Source organism: Schistocerca serialis, chromosome 1 (assembly GCF_023864345.2).
Source record: "Schistocerca serialis cubense isolate TAMUIC-IGC-003099 chromosome 1, iqSchSeri2.2, whole genome shotgun sequence".
Classification (NCBI taxonomy): domain Eukaryota; kingdom Metazoa; phylum Arthropoda; class Insecta; order Orthoptera; family Acrididae; genus Schistocerca; species Schistocerca serialis.
The window spans coordinates 240,501,514-240,518,702 of NC_064638.1; the positions used below are offsets into that span (position 1 = coordinate 240,501,514).

The 17,189-nt window shown below is 44.0% G+C and overlaps 1 protein-coding gene across 1 annotated transcript in view; it reads right to left on the minus strand.

The window, feature by feature from the left end:
- Positions 1-1,357: 1,357 nt before the first annotated feature.
- The window catches only part of LOC126463092 (esterase E4-like), a 36,346-nt gene continuing 20,514 nt past the window's right edge, over positions 1,358-17,189 (minus strand). The window contains exons 2-3 of the mRNA XM_050096129.1: positions 7,913-8,050; positions 1,358-1,501 (exon numbers count right to left, since the gene is read on the minus strand). Coding sequence (XP_049952086.1) covers positions 1,358-1,501; positions 7,913-8,050 — 282 coding nt within the window. The remainder of the gene's footprint in view (positions 1,502-7,912; positions 8,051-17,189) is intronic.

A 17,189-nucleotide genomic window follows, 5' to 3' on the forward strand; every position in this document is an offset into this window, starting at 1 on the left:
CCAACCTGACGCGCAGTCGAAAAGAACAAATCGCGTAGTTGAAACGAGAAGTCTAAGGAGACTGGCTCTTATTTCTCCTTGACATGAGGTTGGATTAGCTACTACACGTAGTCAGGGAGTCTGGAGACGGCATAGTGAAACTTGGAAACTGATCGCATAAGTAAGTTATATTATTTATTTATTACTTATTTATTGCAAATTATAGACCTGTTTCCAGAATGAGATTTTCACTCTGCAGCGGAGTGTGCGCTTATATGAAACTTCCTGGCAGATTAAAACTGTGTGCCCTACCGAGACTCGAACTCGGGACCTTTGCCTTTCGCGGGCAAGTTCTTTACCATCTGAACTACCGAAGCGCTTCGGTAGCTCAGATGGTAGAGCACTTGCCCGCGAAAGGCAAAGGTCCCGAGTTCGAGTTTCGGTCGGGGACACAGTTTTAATCTGCCAGGAAGTTTATAGACCTGTTACCTGATGTTTTAAAACACGTCGTACATCTTACAAATTCCGGATTTCATTTTTTTACGGTTTTCTTTTCTTTTGTTTTATCTACAACATTTACAAAGAATGATTCTTCTCAAAATAACAATTTAATGTTGAAATATAAATAAATTTCGTTGTTTTTTTAAGAAGAATATAAAAAGGTGATAGGATAGAGGAGAGATTTGTTAGTACCTCCACCGAATGTTACTGACCGTGAATACCTCGGAATGGTTACTTCGAGCCGTTGACCGCCAGTCACACGCACACACGCACACACACACGCACACACACACGCACACAAATGGTTATTAGTGGAGAAATAGTATTGCTTATCGTATTTAGTACTAATCCTTTGTATTAACTTTAGCTGCCCATCCGTGTACAGCATTTGGTGATTTCTTGGCTAGATCGCCAGCACCTTATGCATATATACTGTCACATCTCGGCTTCCTCTTGCTGTTCCTCCTCATTGTCACTGTTTTCTGTCACTTGGAGTATTGCTGTCCACCCTCTGGAGATTGTTGTTACTTTGCACATAGGCATGTCTGTTATGTCGTGTCCGCATGTACTCTTCATGTGTTGTTTTTGAAATACTGTTTGTCAGTACGTTTAATAGTGCCCATTGTTCTTCGTCTCTTATTGCTGTGTATATATCTATGTCTGTTTCTGTGTAGTATATGTCTATTGTTCGCGTATTGCCCGCAGAAAAAGACAGTCTGTTCTGGGGAACCTTCCTCCGCGCATGTGCATGTAGGTGTGTCCCTCAGACTCACGCGGTTTAAGTGCGTTACATTCAAAATACAGACTTCTGAAGGTGTTCTAAGCTTTACATTGTATATCTGGAAGGAGTTGTTAGGTCTCATTTGGTGGCGAATAGCTACTGCCTTACCGAGGTCGTGTACACGTTGAGATACAGGCAGTCCTCGGCACCCGATGCGCCCCCCGGCATCACCTGCAGGCAGTCGCTGCCTTCCTCCAGGGCATCCCTCACTCCCTCCCAGCCGGGGTGCGGTTGCGGCGGCTGCAAGCAAACACAACATAGTTACTGTATATCCTTTCATTCGGCAGGAGGTCTTTGGGACGACGGCCGTTTACTATTGTGACAAAATAAAACACTTACAGCCGTCCTTACGATTTTATCTTATTTTGTTGCAACCAGTTTCAACGCTTCAGTGCGCCATCTTCAGGCCTGTATGCATAAAACAGTAACGATAGCGACATGTGGAATAATCGGGTCTACTGCCGGATGTTTGTGTCGCTCTGGCACAATATTTGCCCAAGTCGGGCGCGGATGTCCGAGGGAACACCGGGGAAGAGACAACACATTACTAGTAGCGCCACGCGGGCGCGGACGGCAAAGAGAGCACCCAGCGCCCTCTGGGCATAAATACTAGAGAAGATCCTTCAACACGGCAGTCTCAGGTAGCACCTGAAGAAGGCAACGAGTTACTTCGCCGAAATATTGTGCCAGAGCGACACAAACATCCGGCAGTAGACCCGATTATTCCACATGTCAAGATCTCGCCGGGAAAGCTTGAAGAGTTACAGTAACGATAGCATTATCAACTTATCAATCGAGTTACATAGAAACTGATTACACACAGAATGAGAAACAATGCAAGACACTATTACATTCAACTGAGAACATTTATTGGAACCATTATTATTCTAAGAATTATTATTGGAGCAATTTACACCGAACGTTTGATAGAACGAACAGATACATCCATTGCCACATATCAAAAATATACCATAACGAATTTCCACTCAATATATTGTACAATTATACTATCTATTAAAGACTTCTTTAAAAATCTGTTCATGATTTTCATTGGCCAGTCGTATATACATTATCTGCACAAGCCTGAAATAACCTTCTGTAAGACAAAATAACTGTATAAGCTGATAAATGGAAGGAAATAATACCTTGAAAAAAAGTAGAGAGAAGGAACTTGACCTATGTGTCGTGGCGGGCCGGAGTGGCCGAGCGGTTCTAGGCGCTTCAGTCTGGAACCGCGCGACCGCTACGGTCGCAGGTTCGAATCCTGCCTCGGGCATGGATGTGTGTGGCGTCCTTAGGTTAGTTAGGTTTAATTAGTTCTAAGTTCTAGGGGACTGATAACCACAGATGTTAAGTCCCATAGTGCTCAGAGCCATTAGAACCATTGTTTTAAGTCCCATAGTGCTCAGAGCCATTTGAACCATTTTTTTTTTGTGCGTCGTGTCAGAGTATAAAATGCTTATGAAACTTCCTGGCAGATTAAAACTGCTTGCCGGGCCGAGACTCGAACTCGGGACCTTTGCCTTTCGCGGGCAAGTGCTCTACAACTGAGCTACCCAAGCACGACTCACGCCCCGTCCTCACACCATTACTTCTGCCAGTACCTCGTCTCCTACCTTCCAAACTTTACAGAAGCTCTCCCGCGAAACTTACAGAACTAGCACTCCTGAAAGAAATGATATTGCGGAGACATGGCTTAGCTAAAGCCTAGGGGATGTTTCCAGAATGAGATTTTCACTCTGCAGGACGGGGCGTGAGTCGTGCTTGGGTAGCTCAGTTGGTAGAGCACTTGCCCGCGAAAGGAAAAGGTCACGAGTTCGAGTCTCGGTCCGGCACACAGTTTTAATCTGCCAGGAAGCTTCATATCAGCGCACACTGTGCTGCAGAGTGAAAATCTCGTTCTATAAAATGCTTAGTTGTACACAGATGAGGGGCGTACGCTATGTCATATCCATAAAATGAATGTCCAAGACGTGTTATAAAGCCAAATGTAAGACCCACCTCAGATCATAACATACGTGGAACATATGAAAGAGGTTGGGTTTGGCTGTTTTGGCGGAGGAGACCAGACAGCGAGGTCATTGGTCTCATCGGATTAGGGACGGATGGAGGAAGGAAGTCGGCCGTACCCTTTGAAAGGAAACATCCCGGCATTTGCCTGGAGCTATTTACGGAAATCACGGAAAACGTAAGTCAGGATGGCCGGACGCGGGATTGATATGAAAGAGGTCCACAACAGTTTCCTAGTGGGCCTCTTTCATACCTTTTACTTATGTTATGTTCCAGTGGAACAGTGGTAGCGTAAAGTTCCTGACTGCCAGTCAATTCGCCAATGCCATGGATCAAATTCCGAAGGTCTCTAAAATGTCTCATGTAATGAGGGCATGTGAGACTGTCGATAGTGATCCGTTCGTCTGTTGGGGGTGCCAAACTCGTCGGCCCCCTTGCAGATACTCGAGAGGAGCGGGCTATGTGCCAGCACCAGGTTTCATCTTCTACCACTTTCCCCCCCCCCCCCCCTCCCCGACTTCTTCACCAGAACAACCGAACACTACCACTGTACAAGCACTCACAACAGTCATCGACCAGACAAATGTGTATACTCGACATTACGTAACAGATCGGAGGAAGGCAACGTCAAACCACCTTCAATAGGCCCTTTGCATAAGGCGACACTGCAGCTCCCTCTATCTTAGCCACTACGTTCATCCGCTAAAGGACTTTATATCAGCGTAAATGACGAAGTGTACAGCAGGTATGCCAAGAAAGTAATACTTTGTTAAGAGACGCATTTTTGATGGGCAATAACGGCTACTGCCGGCCGATGTGGCCGAGCGGTTCTAGGCGCTTCAGTCTGGAACCACGCGACCGCTACGGTCACAGGTTCGAATCCTGCCTCGGGCATGGATGTGTGTGATGTCCTTAGGTTAGTTAGGTTTAAGTAGTTCTAAGTTCTAGGGGACTGATGACCTCAGATGTTAAGTCCCATAGTGCTCAGAGCCAATAACGGCTACTCGGCTCAGTGAACTGTGAATACCTCTACGACACTCTCAATTTTTTTGGAAAAGATAGAGTACTATCAGTGTCTGCTTTCAAAAGAATCCCTTAAAGCTGTACTGGAAGAGAAGTTGTGTTGAGATGTGGGCCTATACAACCTGTGTGACGCTGCTGATATCAATTTTTTGCACTCTCAAACTTGAAGAAAAATGCCTGGCTCCAATATCAAGTAAATAAATCGATTAACAAGTAACTCCGAATAAGACCACATACCGTCTGTGAAAGGAGATTTAGTCTAGATGAATATATCTTGCGACAAATAAAAAGTTTATTACAAAAAAGATGTTGGCAGATATCTGACGGTAAACCTAGATCAACAACAGAGTTTTCAACATCAAGGGAATATTAAATCAGAATATGCATCCAAGATTATTGTGAGCAATTAAACCAGCTCATGCTGACTGAAAGAATGTTGAGTTTAACCATTTTTTTGATTCCCGATAATCTTGTTCCCCCCCTTCCCCCCCCCCCCCCCCCCCAAAAATCCATATCAACCTCCCTCCCCCTTTAACAGAAATGCAGAGAATGAGAAGTTACTTTGTCAAAGCAACCTATTTGGCTCTTACCTAAAAAGCTGTATGACAACGTAATTATGCATTGCATATTCGCACGCAGCCTGAGGAACGTGATAGAAGCATAACAGGGCACGGCCGTATTTTTCTGCTGATGCATCTCATCTAAAGGGCCAAGGCAGTCCAATATGGACCGAACTGAGCCTGTACTTTGGTCTCCAAAATGATCTTATCTCAGTCCTCCGCATTCTTCTGTGTTAGGTCATCTCAAAAGGGAAGAGTGCAGCATTCCCATTGTTACGACTGAAACTCTGGAGCATCGAACTGTACAGTCTTTTGAACTCACTACAGGGACGAGCGCGGTACTGCAGCTAAATGCGATTATGACAAGTGAAACACCTCCTTTTACACGTGTGAACGTACAGTAAAATTGAAACATGTGGCGTGCTTGAGTAGTTCCGTACGTCTTGTTTAGGTAAGCCATGGACGAAATCTGAGCCTAATTTGTTAGCTGTAGACTTATTGAAAAGTTTTCATTTAAAATGCATTCACACTACCAGGGATGATATTTCACGATGAAGTCAGTACAGACTCGTAACCAAATACTGATTATCAGCCCGTAAATGGCTCGTATGCGGACCAGTGGAGAATGAAACGTTTTGGTTCTATTACTGTGTGCCGGCCGGAATGGCCGAGCGGTTCTAGGCGCTACAGTCTGGAACCGCGGGACCGCTACGGTCGCAGGTTCGAATCCTGCCTCGGGCATGGCTGTGTGTGATGTCCTTAGGTTAGTTAGGTTTTATTAGTTCTAAGATCTAGGGCACTGATGACCTCAGAAGTTAAGTCTCATAGCGCTCAGAGCCATTTGAACCATTTTTATTGTTGTGTACATCCAGTTTTCGCTACTACATGGTCCAGTAACATTAAACTGACCATCTCATCTACTCGTCGTTAACAAGCAATAACCGCTCACAAACGAAATGCGGCATCACTATCGGAGAAGGATACATAAAGCAAGTCCGGGGGGACGCGGAGAACAGTGCAGTCGCTTTCGTAATGCAGAAATGGAGCGATTAATCTGACATGCAACAAGACATGAATATTGGCTTTCGGGCCAAGGGTAGAAGCGTTTCCGAAACGACTATGTACGTAAATTGTGGTTAATGTATACCGTGCATGGAAATATGGCGCTATTCAAAATCAGCGCCGAGGCAAATGTGGTGCACTGTGGGCCGTAGATGACAGGGACGAACGATGACTGCAGAGATATATACTGGTGAATAGACGTGCTACTGTTGAGCAACTGACCGACCAGGTGGATCAAGGATCTACCAACAGTGTCTCCTCAATGATGGTTCAGCGAACGTTGCTGCGTGTGGGCCTCTCTCGTGCACCCATAGTGACTGCTAGTCATCGGAGAGGAAGGTTGGAATTTGCACACCAATTCCGCGACTAAACATTCCAATGCGTGGCGACTGGTGGCCTTTTCAGGTGGGACACGTTTCATGCTGCATAAGACAAACGGCTACTTGGTGTGTATGGCGTGAAACGTATGAAAACAAAAGGGTCCAGGCCGGACGAGGGAGCATAGTGGTTTGGCGAACGTACCCGTAGAATTTCCTTGTAATCTCGTCATTATAGAAGGCCCAATGGATAAACACAAGTGTGCATCTATCCTTGCTGACCATGTTCAACCCTACATGCAGTTTGTTTTTCAGTGGCACAATGGAACCTATCAGCAGTATAGTGCAACGTGCCACGCAACTTTTCAATGTACGTGGTCGGTTCTAAGAGCTTCAGAATTAGTTTACCGTACTCCCCTAGCTACCAACAAAGTCAGAATATTTAGCACTGAAGGATGTGGAGATGAGGTCTTGCAAGACCCAGGATGATGAGCTGAAATCGGTCTGCAAATTTAAATACCTGGCTGCTTCGTACATACAGAGGGATGAAGGACTGGAAAGCGAGATACAACAGAGAATAAATTGCGGTTGGAACAACTGGAGGAAAATGAGTGAAGTGTTGTATGAGAAGAAGGTGAGCACTGGGTTGAAAGGGAAAGTGTACCAGTCGGTGGTAAAGCCTGCTATGGTATACGGGGCAGAGACATGGCCAATCACAGTAGCCCAGGAAAGGAAGATGGAAGTGGCGGAAATGAGAATGCTGGGGTGGATGTGCGGGGTAACAAGGAAGGACAGGATTAGAAATGAATTTGTTAGAGGAGCTGTGAAGGTGAGACCCATGGAGAAGAAGATACAAGAGAGCAGACTAAGGTGGTACGGACACTTACAGAGAAAAGGGGGAGAGTATATCGGAAACAGAGTTGAAGATAAAAAGATTGAAGGAGCGAGAAGGAGAGGAAGACCGAAGATGAGATGGAAGGATAAGATATCCGGGGACCTAAGGGGGAAAGGATGGAAAAAGGAAGAGGCAAGGCATAGAGTACTATGGGGGAGAAGGATCCAGAAGAGCAACGCCGACCCTACGTGACGTGGACAAGGCGGCGATAAAGAAGAAGAAGAAGAAGAAGAAGAAGAAGAAGAAGAAGAAGAAGAAGAAGAAGAAGAAGAAGAAGAAGAAGAAGACTCCCCTAGCTACCAACCGAGTCCTTCCTCGGGCATGGGTGTGTGTGTTGTCGTTAGCGTAACTTGGTTTAAGTTAGATTAAGCAGTTTGTAAGCCTAGGGACCGATGAACTGAACAGTTTGGTCCCATAACACTTTACCACAAATTTCCAACACCCCCCCCAGGATTTTAATCCAACTGAGAATCTGTGGGACCATCTCTATCGGTCTGTTTGCAGTTTGGATCCTCAACCCTGAAACCTGCGGTAGCTGTCCATGATGGTGGAGTGGGGATGGCTCTATCCCTGTCGGCACCTTCGAGAACCACACTGAACTTCTTCCTGCGCAGCTCGCGCTCTAACGGGTGGTTATTGGGGCTTTTGACACTGGCTGGAGCGTATAATTATGATACAAGCGGTATAAAAACATAAAGAAACTGAAATATACTTTATTTTCCTGTTCATCAGCTTGAAGCATACATATACGCAGCAGTACACTGTGTGTTGGAAGCTTTCTTACCTTGAAGCGCAGCTCACCGAGCGGAGGCGCTGCGAAAGGAACGCCCGAGAAGCGGTAGTAAGCTGTGCCGTTCACTGTAGTGGTGGCCACTCCCCGCAGGGTGCCTTCGTTGGTCTCCACTGTGACGTACTGACCCGCCTGCAAAGAGACAGACAAAAAACAGTCACCTTCAAGTGATATTACCGCTTTTAACCTTGTTAATTACCTGGATTCAGCAAGGAAGAGACTCTGCGAATTTCTTCTGATATGCTATGTACCCGTGGTCTAGGGGTAGCGTCTTTGATTCATGATCAAAACGTCTTCGGCCCCGGGTTCGATCTCCGCCACTGCCTAAATTTTGATAATCAGCATTGGCGGCCGAAGACTTCCGGCATAAGAAGTCAGCGTCATTCTGCCAACGGCCTTGTCAAAGAGGGCGGAGGAGCGGATAGAGGTTCAGGGCACTCTCTTGTCCTAGGAGTGGGAAATTGCCCCTAAAGGCGGAAGAATCAGCAATGATCAACGACATGAGGATGCAGAAGGCAACCACTGCATTAAAGACACGTAACGTGTATCCACAGGACATGTGGCCTGAAATTGAAGAAGTGACATGATGATCTCTCCACTGGCGAAAGATTCCGGAATAGTCCACCATTCGGATGTCCGGGAGGGGACTGCCAAGGGGGAGGTTACCATGAGAAAAAGATTGAATAATCAACGAAAGGATAACGTTCTACGAGTCAGGGCGTGGAATGTCAGAAGCTTGAACGTGGTAGGGAAACTAGAAAATCTGAGAAGGGAAATGCAAAGGCTCAGTCTAGATATAGTAGGGGTCAGTGAATTGAAGTGGAAGGAAGACAAGGATTTCTGGTCAGATGAGTATCAGGTAATATCAACAGCAGCAGAAAATGGTATGACAGGTGTAGGATTCTTTATGAATAGGAAGTTAGGGCAGAGGGTGTGTTACTGTGAACAGTTCAGTGACCGGGTTGTTCTAATCAGAATCGACGGCAGACCAACACCGACAACGATAGTTCAGGTATACATGCCGACGTCGCAAGCTGAAGATGAACAGATAGAGAAAGTGTATGAGGATATTGAAAGGGTAATGCAGTATGTAAAGGGGGACGAAAATCTAATAGTCATGGGCGACTGGAATGAAGTTGTAGGGGAAGGAGCAGAAGAAAAGGTTACAGGAGAATATGGGCTTGGGACAAGGAATGAAAGAGGAGAAAGACTAATTGAGTTCTGTAACAAGTTTCAGCTAGTAATAGCGAATACCCTGTCCAAGAATCACAAAAGGAGGTATACTTGGAAAAGGCCGGGAGATACGGGAAGATTTCAATTAGATTACATCATGGTCAGACAGAGATTCCGAAATCAGATACTGGACTGTAAGGCGTACCCAGGAGCAGATATAGACTCAGATCACAATATAGTAGTGATGAAGAGTAGACTGAAGTTCAAGACATTAGTCAGGAAGAATCAATACGCAAAGAAGTGGGATACGGAAGTACTAAGGAATGACGAGATACGTTTCAAGTTCTCTAACGCTATAGATACAGCAGTAAGGAATAGCGCAGTAGGGCGTACAGTTGAAGAGGAATGGACATCTGTAAAAAGGGCCATCACAGAAGTTGGGAAGGAAAACATAGGTGCAAAGAAGGTAGCTGCGAAGAAACCATGGGTAACAGAAGAAATACTTCAGTTGATTGATGAAAGGAGGAAGTACAAACATGTTCCGGGAAAATCAGGAATACAGAAGTACAAGTCGCTGAGGAATGAAATAAATAGGAAGTGCAGGGAAGCTAAGACGAAATGGCTGCAGGAAAAATATGAAGACATAGAAAAAGATTTGACTGTCGGAAGGACAGACTAAGCATACAGGAAAGTCAAAACAACCTTTGGTGACATTAAAAGCAACGGTGGTAACATTAAGAATGCAACGGGGATTCCACTGTTAAATGCAGAGGAGAGAGCAGATAGGTGGAAAGAATACAATGAAAATCTCTATGAGGGTGAAGATTTGTCTGATGTGATAGAAGAGGAAACAGGAGTCAATTTAGAAGAGATAGGGGACCCAGTATTAGAATCGGAATTTAAAAGAGCTTTGGAGGACTTACGGGCAAATAAGGCAGAAGGGATAGATAACATTCCATCAGAATTTCTAAAATCATTGGGGGAAGTGGCAACAAAACGACTATTCACGTTGGTGTGTAGAATATATGTGTTTGGCGATGTACCATCTGACTTTCGGAAAAGCATCATCCACACAATTCCGAAGACGGCAAGAGCTGACAAGTATGAGAATTATCGCACAATCATCTTAACAACTCATGCATCGAAGCTGCTTACAAGAATAATGTACAGAAGAATGGAAAAGTAAATTGAGAATGCACTAGGTGACGATCAGTTTGGCTTTAGGAAAAGTAAAGGGACGAGAGAGGCAATTCTGACGTTACGGCTAATAATGGAAGCAAGGCTAAAGAAAAATCAAGACTCTTTCATAGGATTTGTCGACCTGGAAAAAGCGTTCAACAATATAAAATGGTGCAAGCTGTTCTAGATTCTGAAAAAAGTAGGGGTAAGCTATAGGGAGAGACGGGTCATATACAATATGTACAACAACCAAGAGGGAATAATAAGAGTGGACGATCAGGAACAAAGTGCTCGTATTAAGAAGGGTGTAAGACAAGGCTGTAGCCTTTCGCCCCTACTCTTCAATCTGTACGTCGAGGAAGCAATGATGGAAATAAAAGAAAGGTTCAGGAGTGGAATTAAAATACAAGGTGAAAGGATATCAATGATACGATTCGCTGATGACATTGCTATCCTGAGTGAAAGTGAAGAAGAATTAAATGATCTGCTGAACGGAATGAACAGTCTAATGAGTACACAGTATGGTTTGAGAGTAAATCGGAGAAAGACGAAGGTAATGAGAAGTAGTAGAAATGAGAACAGCGAGAAATTTAACATCAGGATTGATGGTCACGTAGTCAATGAAGTTAAGGAATTCCGCTACCTAGGCAGTAAAATAACCAATGACGGACGGATCAAGGAGGACATTTAAAGCAGACTCGCTATGGCAAAAAAGGCATTTCTGGCCACGAGAAGTCTACTAATATCAAATACCGGCCTTAATTTGAGGAAGAAATTTCTGAGGATGTACGTCTGGAGTACAGCATTGAATGGTAGTGAAACATGGACTGTGGGAAAACCGGAACAGAAGAGAATCGAAGCATTTGAGAAGTGGTGCTACAGACGAATGTTGAAAATCAGGTGGACTGATAAGGTAAGGAATGAGGAGGTTCTATGCAGAATCGGAGAGGAAGGGAATATGTGGAAAACACTGATAAGGTGAAGGGACAGGATGATAGGACATCTGCTAAGACATGAGGGAATGACTTCCATGGTACTAGAGGGAGCTGTAGAGGGCAAAAACTGTAGAGGAAGACATTGGAATACGTCAAGCAAATAATTGAGGACGTAGGTTGCAAGTGCTACTCTGAGATGAAGAGGTTAGCACAGGAAAGGAATTCGTGGCGGGCCGCACCAAACCAGTCAGTAGACTGATGACAAAAAAAAAAAAAAAAAAAAAATGCTATGTGCGGCTGAAACCACTCATAATGATTAATTACGTGGAGAAGGGCTTACCAACAGCTTGTTTTTGTGCGGGAGCACTTGCGCCTGCTCTAGAGAATGCATTATGAATGGTTACAATGTCTGTGTCCGTACAGTGCCTGTATCTTCAAGTTACAATGTACAACGTAATGTAATACTGTATAAACACAAGGATTGCAACCATCCATGATGCATAGACTACTCGACCGATTAAAACGAGATAAAATATTTGTCTCACCTTGCGCAGGAATCAGTAAATTCGCAAGCGTAATGATTGTAAACACACGGTAGGTTGGATAGGTCCTGGAGGCGTACACTAATAACTGAAGTGGTTAAGGCGAACGCTCACGATAAGTAGGAAACCAGTTCGAATCTCAGTCTGGAACAAATTTTCTTGTGTTGCATACGGCTGACGAGATTGCATATTCCCGAAACGTAAATACATTTCGTAATGCGAAAGTCAAAGAATTCGTAAACGTAAAATGTCGACGTTCTGAGCGTGTCAACTGGTTTTAATGATAAAAGAAAGCTCTTAGAGCCGGCCGGAGTAGCCGAGTGGTTCTAGGCGCTACACTATGGAGCCGCGCGACCGCTACGGTCCCAGGTTCGAGTCCTGCCTCGGGCATGGATGTGTGTGATGTCCTTAGGTTAGTTAGGTTTAAGTAGTTCTAAGTTCTAGGGGACTGATGACCTCCGAAGTTAAGTCCCATAGTGCTCAGAGCCATTTGAACAATTTGAAAGCTCTCAGAACAGGGCAACAAGACGAAAAATCGAGTATATCTGGTTACAAAACTGCAGTTATTTTAGTGAGGTCCTTGTGACATTTTGACGTACGATTCCGTCATCATAAATGGCAAACATACGTCGTCAGCAAGATACAGCTGAAGAGGTTCACGATTAGCTTGCGAACCTCTGTAATGACTTCGCTGCATTATATTCAGCGCCAGATGGGAGTGTGGATGTCACGGTCACTTTTACCAGAGGCCTAAACAGTGAACTTCAGTCTCCTAGACTTAGAAACAGTGAAGAATACCGCTGCTGAATGTGACAATATTGGCAGCGTTAAAGAAGCGTAGAAAATACACTTTTATAGTGAAATTTATTTTTTCTGCGTCTACAGACTGAGTGCCAGTCACGGTCGTAATTAAATCAAGATCTATGGGGCAAATTGATGAGAAAATAACAAAAATTTTGCAATACCCAATGAAATCAGTCGTGTTCGTTGCTTGATTCACTAGGAGAATTTATGATTGAAGAATGTACATCTGAAAAATGTAGAGAATACTGTTGTTTGTGGGACTGGTCATAGAAAAATGCCACCAAATGGTCACTAATTTAAAAGCTTCGTTAAAGACCGTCATTATGGAAGACTGCCTATTTACAACATCACAAAACTACCTCCAGTTTGAACATAGCTCCTCCAGACGTTGAGTGGTCAGTTCACTCGACGCCTTGGATCATTTAGAAAAGAGGGAGAATCGCGACACACTATGGTCATTGGCAAGCACAAACACGATGTGCTCGTTTCTGCCACTCTGTCCTGTCTCCGCGTTGACCCAAAATACTTCACATTCCATATAACCGACTTCCGTCAGTACTGTAGGGCCACATGGCCACCTGGTACCTCTACTATCCCGTCTACAGCGCTCTCTATAGCGTCCAATGTGGTCTTTTCAGGGGTTGAATAATATTTTCTCTGGTGAGCTTATTTTAGTCACGGCAGTGTGTTCCGCCTTGGGACCTCTTTAGACTGTCGCCTCTAGCCAACTTTGTAACATAATTTTAATAATAATTAATAATTTCATGAACTGTCTGAAAAGCTTGTAAGATTTTTGCGGGGTACGTTCTGCTGAGAAATAATTCTTAAGAAAAAAATTCTGTAAGTTGCACCGGCTATTCAGAATTTAAATTAGCCTATTGGGTTTTCACGCGCGAAAATTCAGCCTGCCACAGACGGTTTCTTCAAAAAAAAAAAAAAAAGGGCAGAGAGGATCGAACCTCGAACCTGCTGCCATTCATGCTGGTTGGAACTCGTTTGCTATTGATCGACAAAACACCCTAGTGCCTTAAGAACAAGAGTACTGCTCATAGTAGTTGTGTACCGTAGTATACTCTCGTTTTGCGCTTAGGGCGAGTTGGTTCGGACCCGTTCCGCCTCAATCGCAGCCCCGCGAGAGCTTCCTTGTTTTTTCCCTTACAGTGTCATGTTAGATCTTGTGCGCGCCGCAAAGTTGTCTTTCAGAGTTTCATGTTTGTGAATCAGTTTTGAAGTTCCATGTACGGGTACAGTCAGTTTTAGTTTTGACAAGTCCCCACATCATGTGCAGCCAGGTTTGTTAGAAATTGATGATTGGCTTGTCAAAATGATCAAGACACACTGAAGAACCAAAGAAACTAGTACACTTGCCTAATTTCGTGTAGGGACCCCACGAGAACGCACAAGTGCCAAAATACGACGTGGCATGGACTCGACTAATGTCTGAAGTAGTGTTGGAGGGAACTGACAACATGAATCCCGCAGGGCCGATTATAAATCCGTAAGAGTACATGCGGGAGATTTTTTTCTGAACAGCACGTTGCATGCCATCCCAGATAAGCTCCATAATGTTCATGTCCGGGGTGTCTGGTGGCCATCGGAAGTGTTTAAACTCAGAAGAGTGTCCCTGGAGACACTCTAGCAATTCTGAACGTCTGGGGTATCGTAAAGTCCTGCTGAAAGTGCCCAAGTCCGTCAGGATGCACAGTGGACATGAATGGAAGCAGGAGTCCCATATCACTCCAACTGCACACGCACTACACCATTACGGACCCTGCACCAGCTTGAACAGTCCCCTGCTCTCCATACTCCTAGACATCCATCCGCTAGATACAATTTGAAACGAGGCTCGTCCGACTAGGCAAGATGTTTCCAGTCATCAACACTCCAGTTTCGGTGTTGACAGGCCCAGACGAGGCTTAAAGCTTTGTGTCGTGCAGTCATCAAGGGTACACGAGAGGGCGTTTGGTTCCGTTAGCCCACATCGATTATGTTTCGTTGAATGGTTCCCACGCTAACATTCGTTGATGCCCCAGCACTGAAATCGGCAGCAATTTGCCGAACATCTGCACTTCTGTCACGTTGAACGATTCTCTTCAGTTGTCATTGGTACCGTTCTTGCAGTATATTTCTCCGAGCGCAGCGATGTGCGAGATTTGATGTTTTACCGGATTCCTGATGTTCATGGTACAGTCGTGAAATGGTCTTAAGGGAAAATTCCTATCTCATCGCTACCTCGGAGATGCTGTGTCCCATCGCTCGTGCGTCGACTATAACAGCACGTTCAAACTCACTTACATCTTCATAACCTGCCATTGTAGTAGCAGTAACACATCTAACAACTGTGCCAGAAGCTTGTTGTCTTATACAGACATTGCCTACTGCAGCTCCGTGTTCTGCCTATTTACGTATTTCTATGTTTGAATACGCATGCTTATACTTGTTTCTTTGGCGCTTCAGTGTAATTTTGGAATAGGTTCATACGGCTTACTTCGATTCTACATCACATACGTTTCATATCAAATTTTTAGACCCGCTTCAGGTTGATAGTTCAGGTATACATGCCGACGTTGCAAGCTGAAGATGAAGAGATAGAGCAAGTGTATGAGGATACTAAAAGAGTAATACAATATGTAAAGGGGGATGAAAATGTAATAGTCATGGGGAACTTGAATGCAGTTGTTGGAGAAGGAGTAGAAGAAAAGGTTATAGGAGAATATGGGCTTGGGACAAGGAATGAGAGAGGAGAGACTAATTGAGTTCTGTAACAAGTTTTAGTTAGTAATAGTGAATATCTTGTTCAATAATCACAAGAGGAGGAAGTATACTTGGAAAAGGCCGGGTGATACGGGAAGATTTCAGATTGCATTATAGTCAGAGATTCCGAAATCAGGTAGTGGATTGTAAGGTGTACCCAGGAGCAGATATAGACTCGAGTACAATATAGTAGTGATGAAGAGTAGGCTGAAGGAAGAATCAGTACGCAAAAAACGGTGATACGGAAGTACTAAGGACTGACGAGATACGCATGAAGCTCTCTAAGGCTATTGATACAGCAATAAGGAATATCTCAATAGGCAGTACGGTTGAAGAGGAATGAACAATCTAAAAGGGGCCATCACTGAAGTTGGGAAGGAAAGCATAGGTACAAAGAAGATAACTGCAAAGAAACCATGAGTAACATAAGAAATACTTCACTTGATTGATGAAAGGTGGAAGTAACAGAAATACAAGTCGCTGAAGAATGAAATAAATAGAAAGTTCAGGGAAGCTAAGACGAAATAGCTGCAGGAAAAATATGAAGACATCGAGAAAGAAATGATTGTCCTTAGAACTGACTCAGTATACAGGAAAGTCAAAACAGCCTTCGGTGACATTAGAGGCAAGGGTGGTAACATTAACAGTGCAACGGGAATTACACTGTTAAATGCAGAGGAGAGAGCGAATAGGTGTTGAGAGTACATTGAAAACCTCTATGAGGAGGAAGAATTGTCTGATGTGATAGAAGAAGAAACATGAGTCGATTTAGAAGAGATACGGGATCCAGTATTATAATCAGAATTTAAAAGAGGTTTGGAAGACGTAAGGACAAATAAGACAGAAGAGATAGACAACATTCCATCAGAATTTCTAAAATTAATCATCGGGGGAAGTGGCAACAAAACGACTATTCACGTTGGTGTGTAGAATGTATGAGTCTGGCGACATACCATCTGACTATCAGAAAAGCATTATCCACAAAATTCCGAAGACGGCAGGAGCTGACAAGTGCGAGAATTATCGCCCAATCAGCTTAACAGCTCATGGATCCAAGTTGCTTACAAGAATAATATACAGAAGAATGGAAAAGAAAATTGAGAATGCGCTAGGTGACGATCAGTTTGGCTTTAGGAAAAGTAAAGGGACGAGAGAGGCAATTCTGACGTTACGGCTAGTAATGGAAGCAAGGCTAAAGAAAAGTCAAGACACTTTCATAGGATTTGTCGACCTGGAAAAAGCGTTCGACAATATAAAATGGTGCAAGATGTTCGTAATTCTGAAAAACGTAGAGGTGAGCTATAGGGAGAGACGGGTCATATCCAATACGTACAGCAGCCAAGAAGAGTGGACGACCAAGAATGAAGTGCTTGTACTAAAAAGGGTGTATGAGAAGGATGTAGCCTTTCACCCCTACTTTTCAATCTGAACATCGAGAAAGCAATGATGCATATAAAAGAAAGGTTCAGGAGTGGAATTAAAATATTCAAGGTGAAAGGATATAAATGATACGATTCAGTGCTGACAGAGTGAAAGTGCTATACAGAGTGAAAGTGAAGACGAATTACATGATCTGCTGAACGGAATGAACAGTCTAATGAGTACACAGTATGGACTGAGAGTAAATCGAAGAAAGACGAAGGTAATGAGAAGTGGTAGAAATGAGAACAGCGAGAAACTTAACATCAGGATTGATGACCACGAAGTAGATGAAGGTAAGGAATTCTGCTAACCAATGACGGACGGAGCAAGGACATCAAAAGCAGAGTAGCTATGGCAAAAAAGGCATTCTTGACCAAGAGAAGTCTACTAATATCAAATATCAGCCTTAATTTGAGGAAGAAATTTCTGAGAATGTACGTTAGGATTACAGCATTGTAAGGT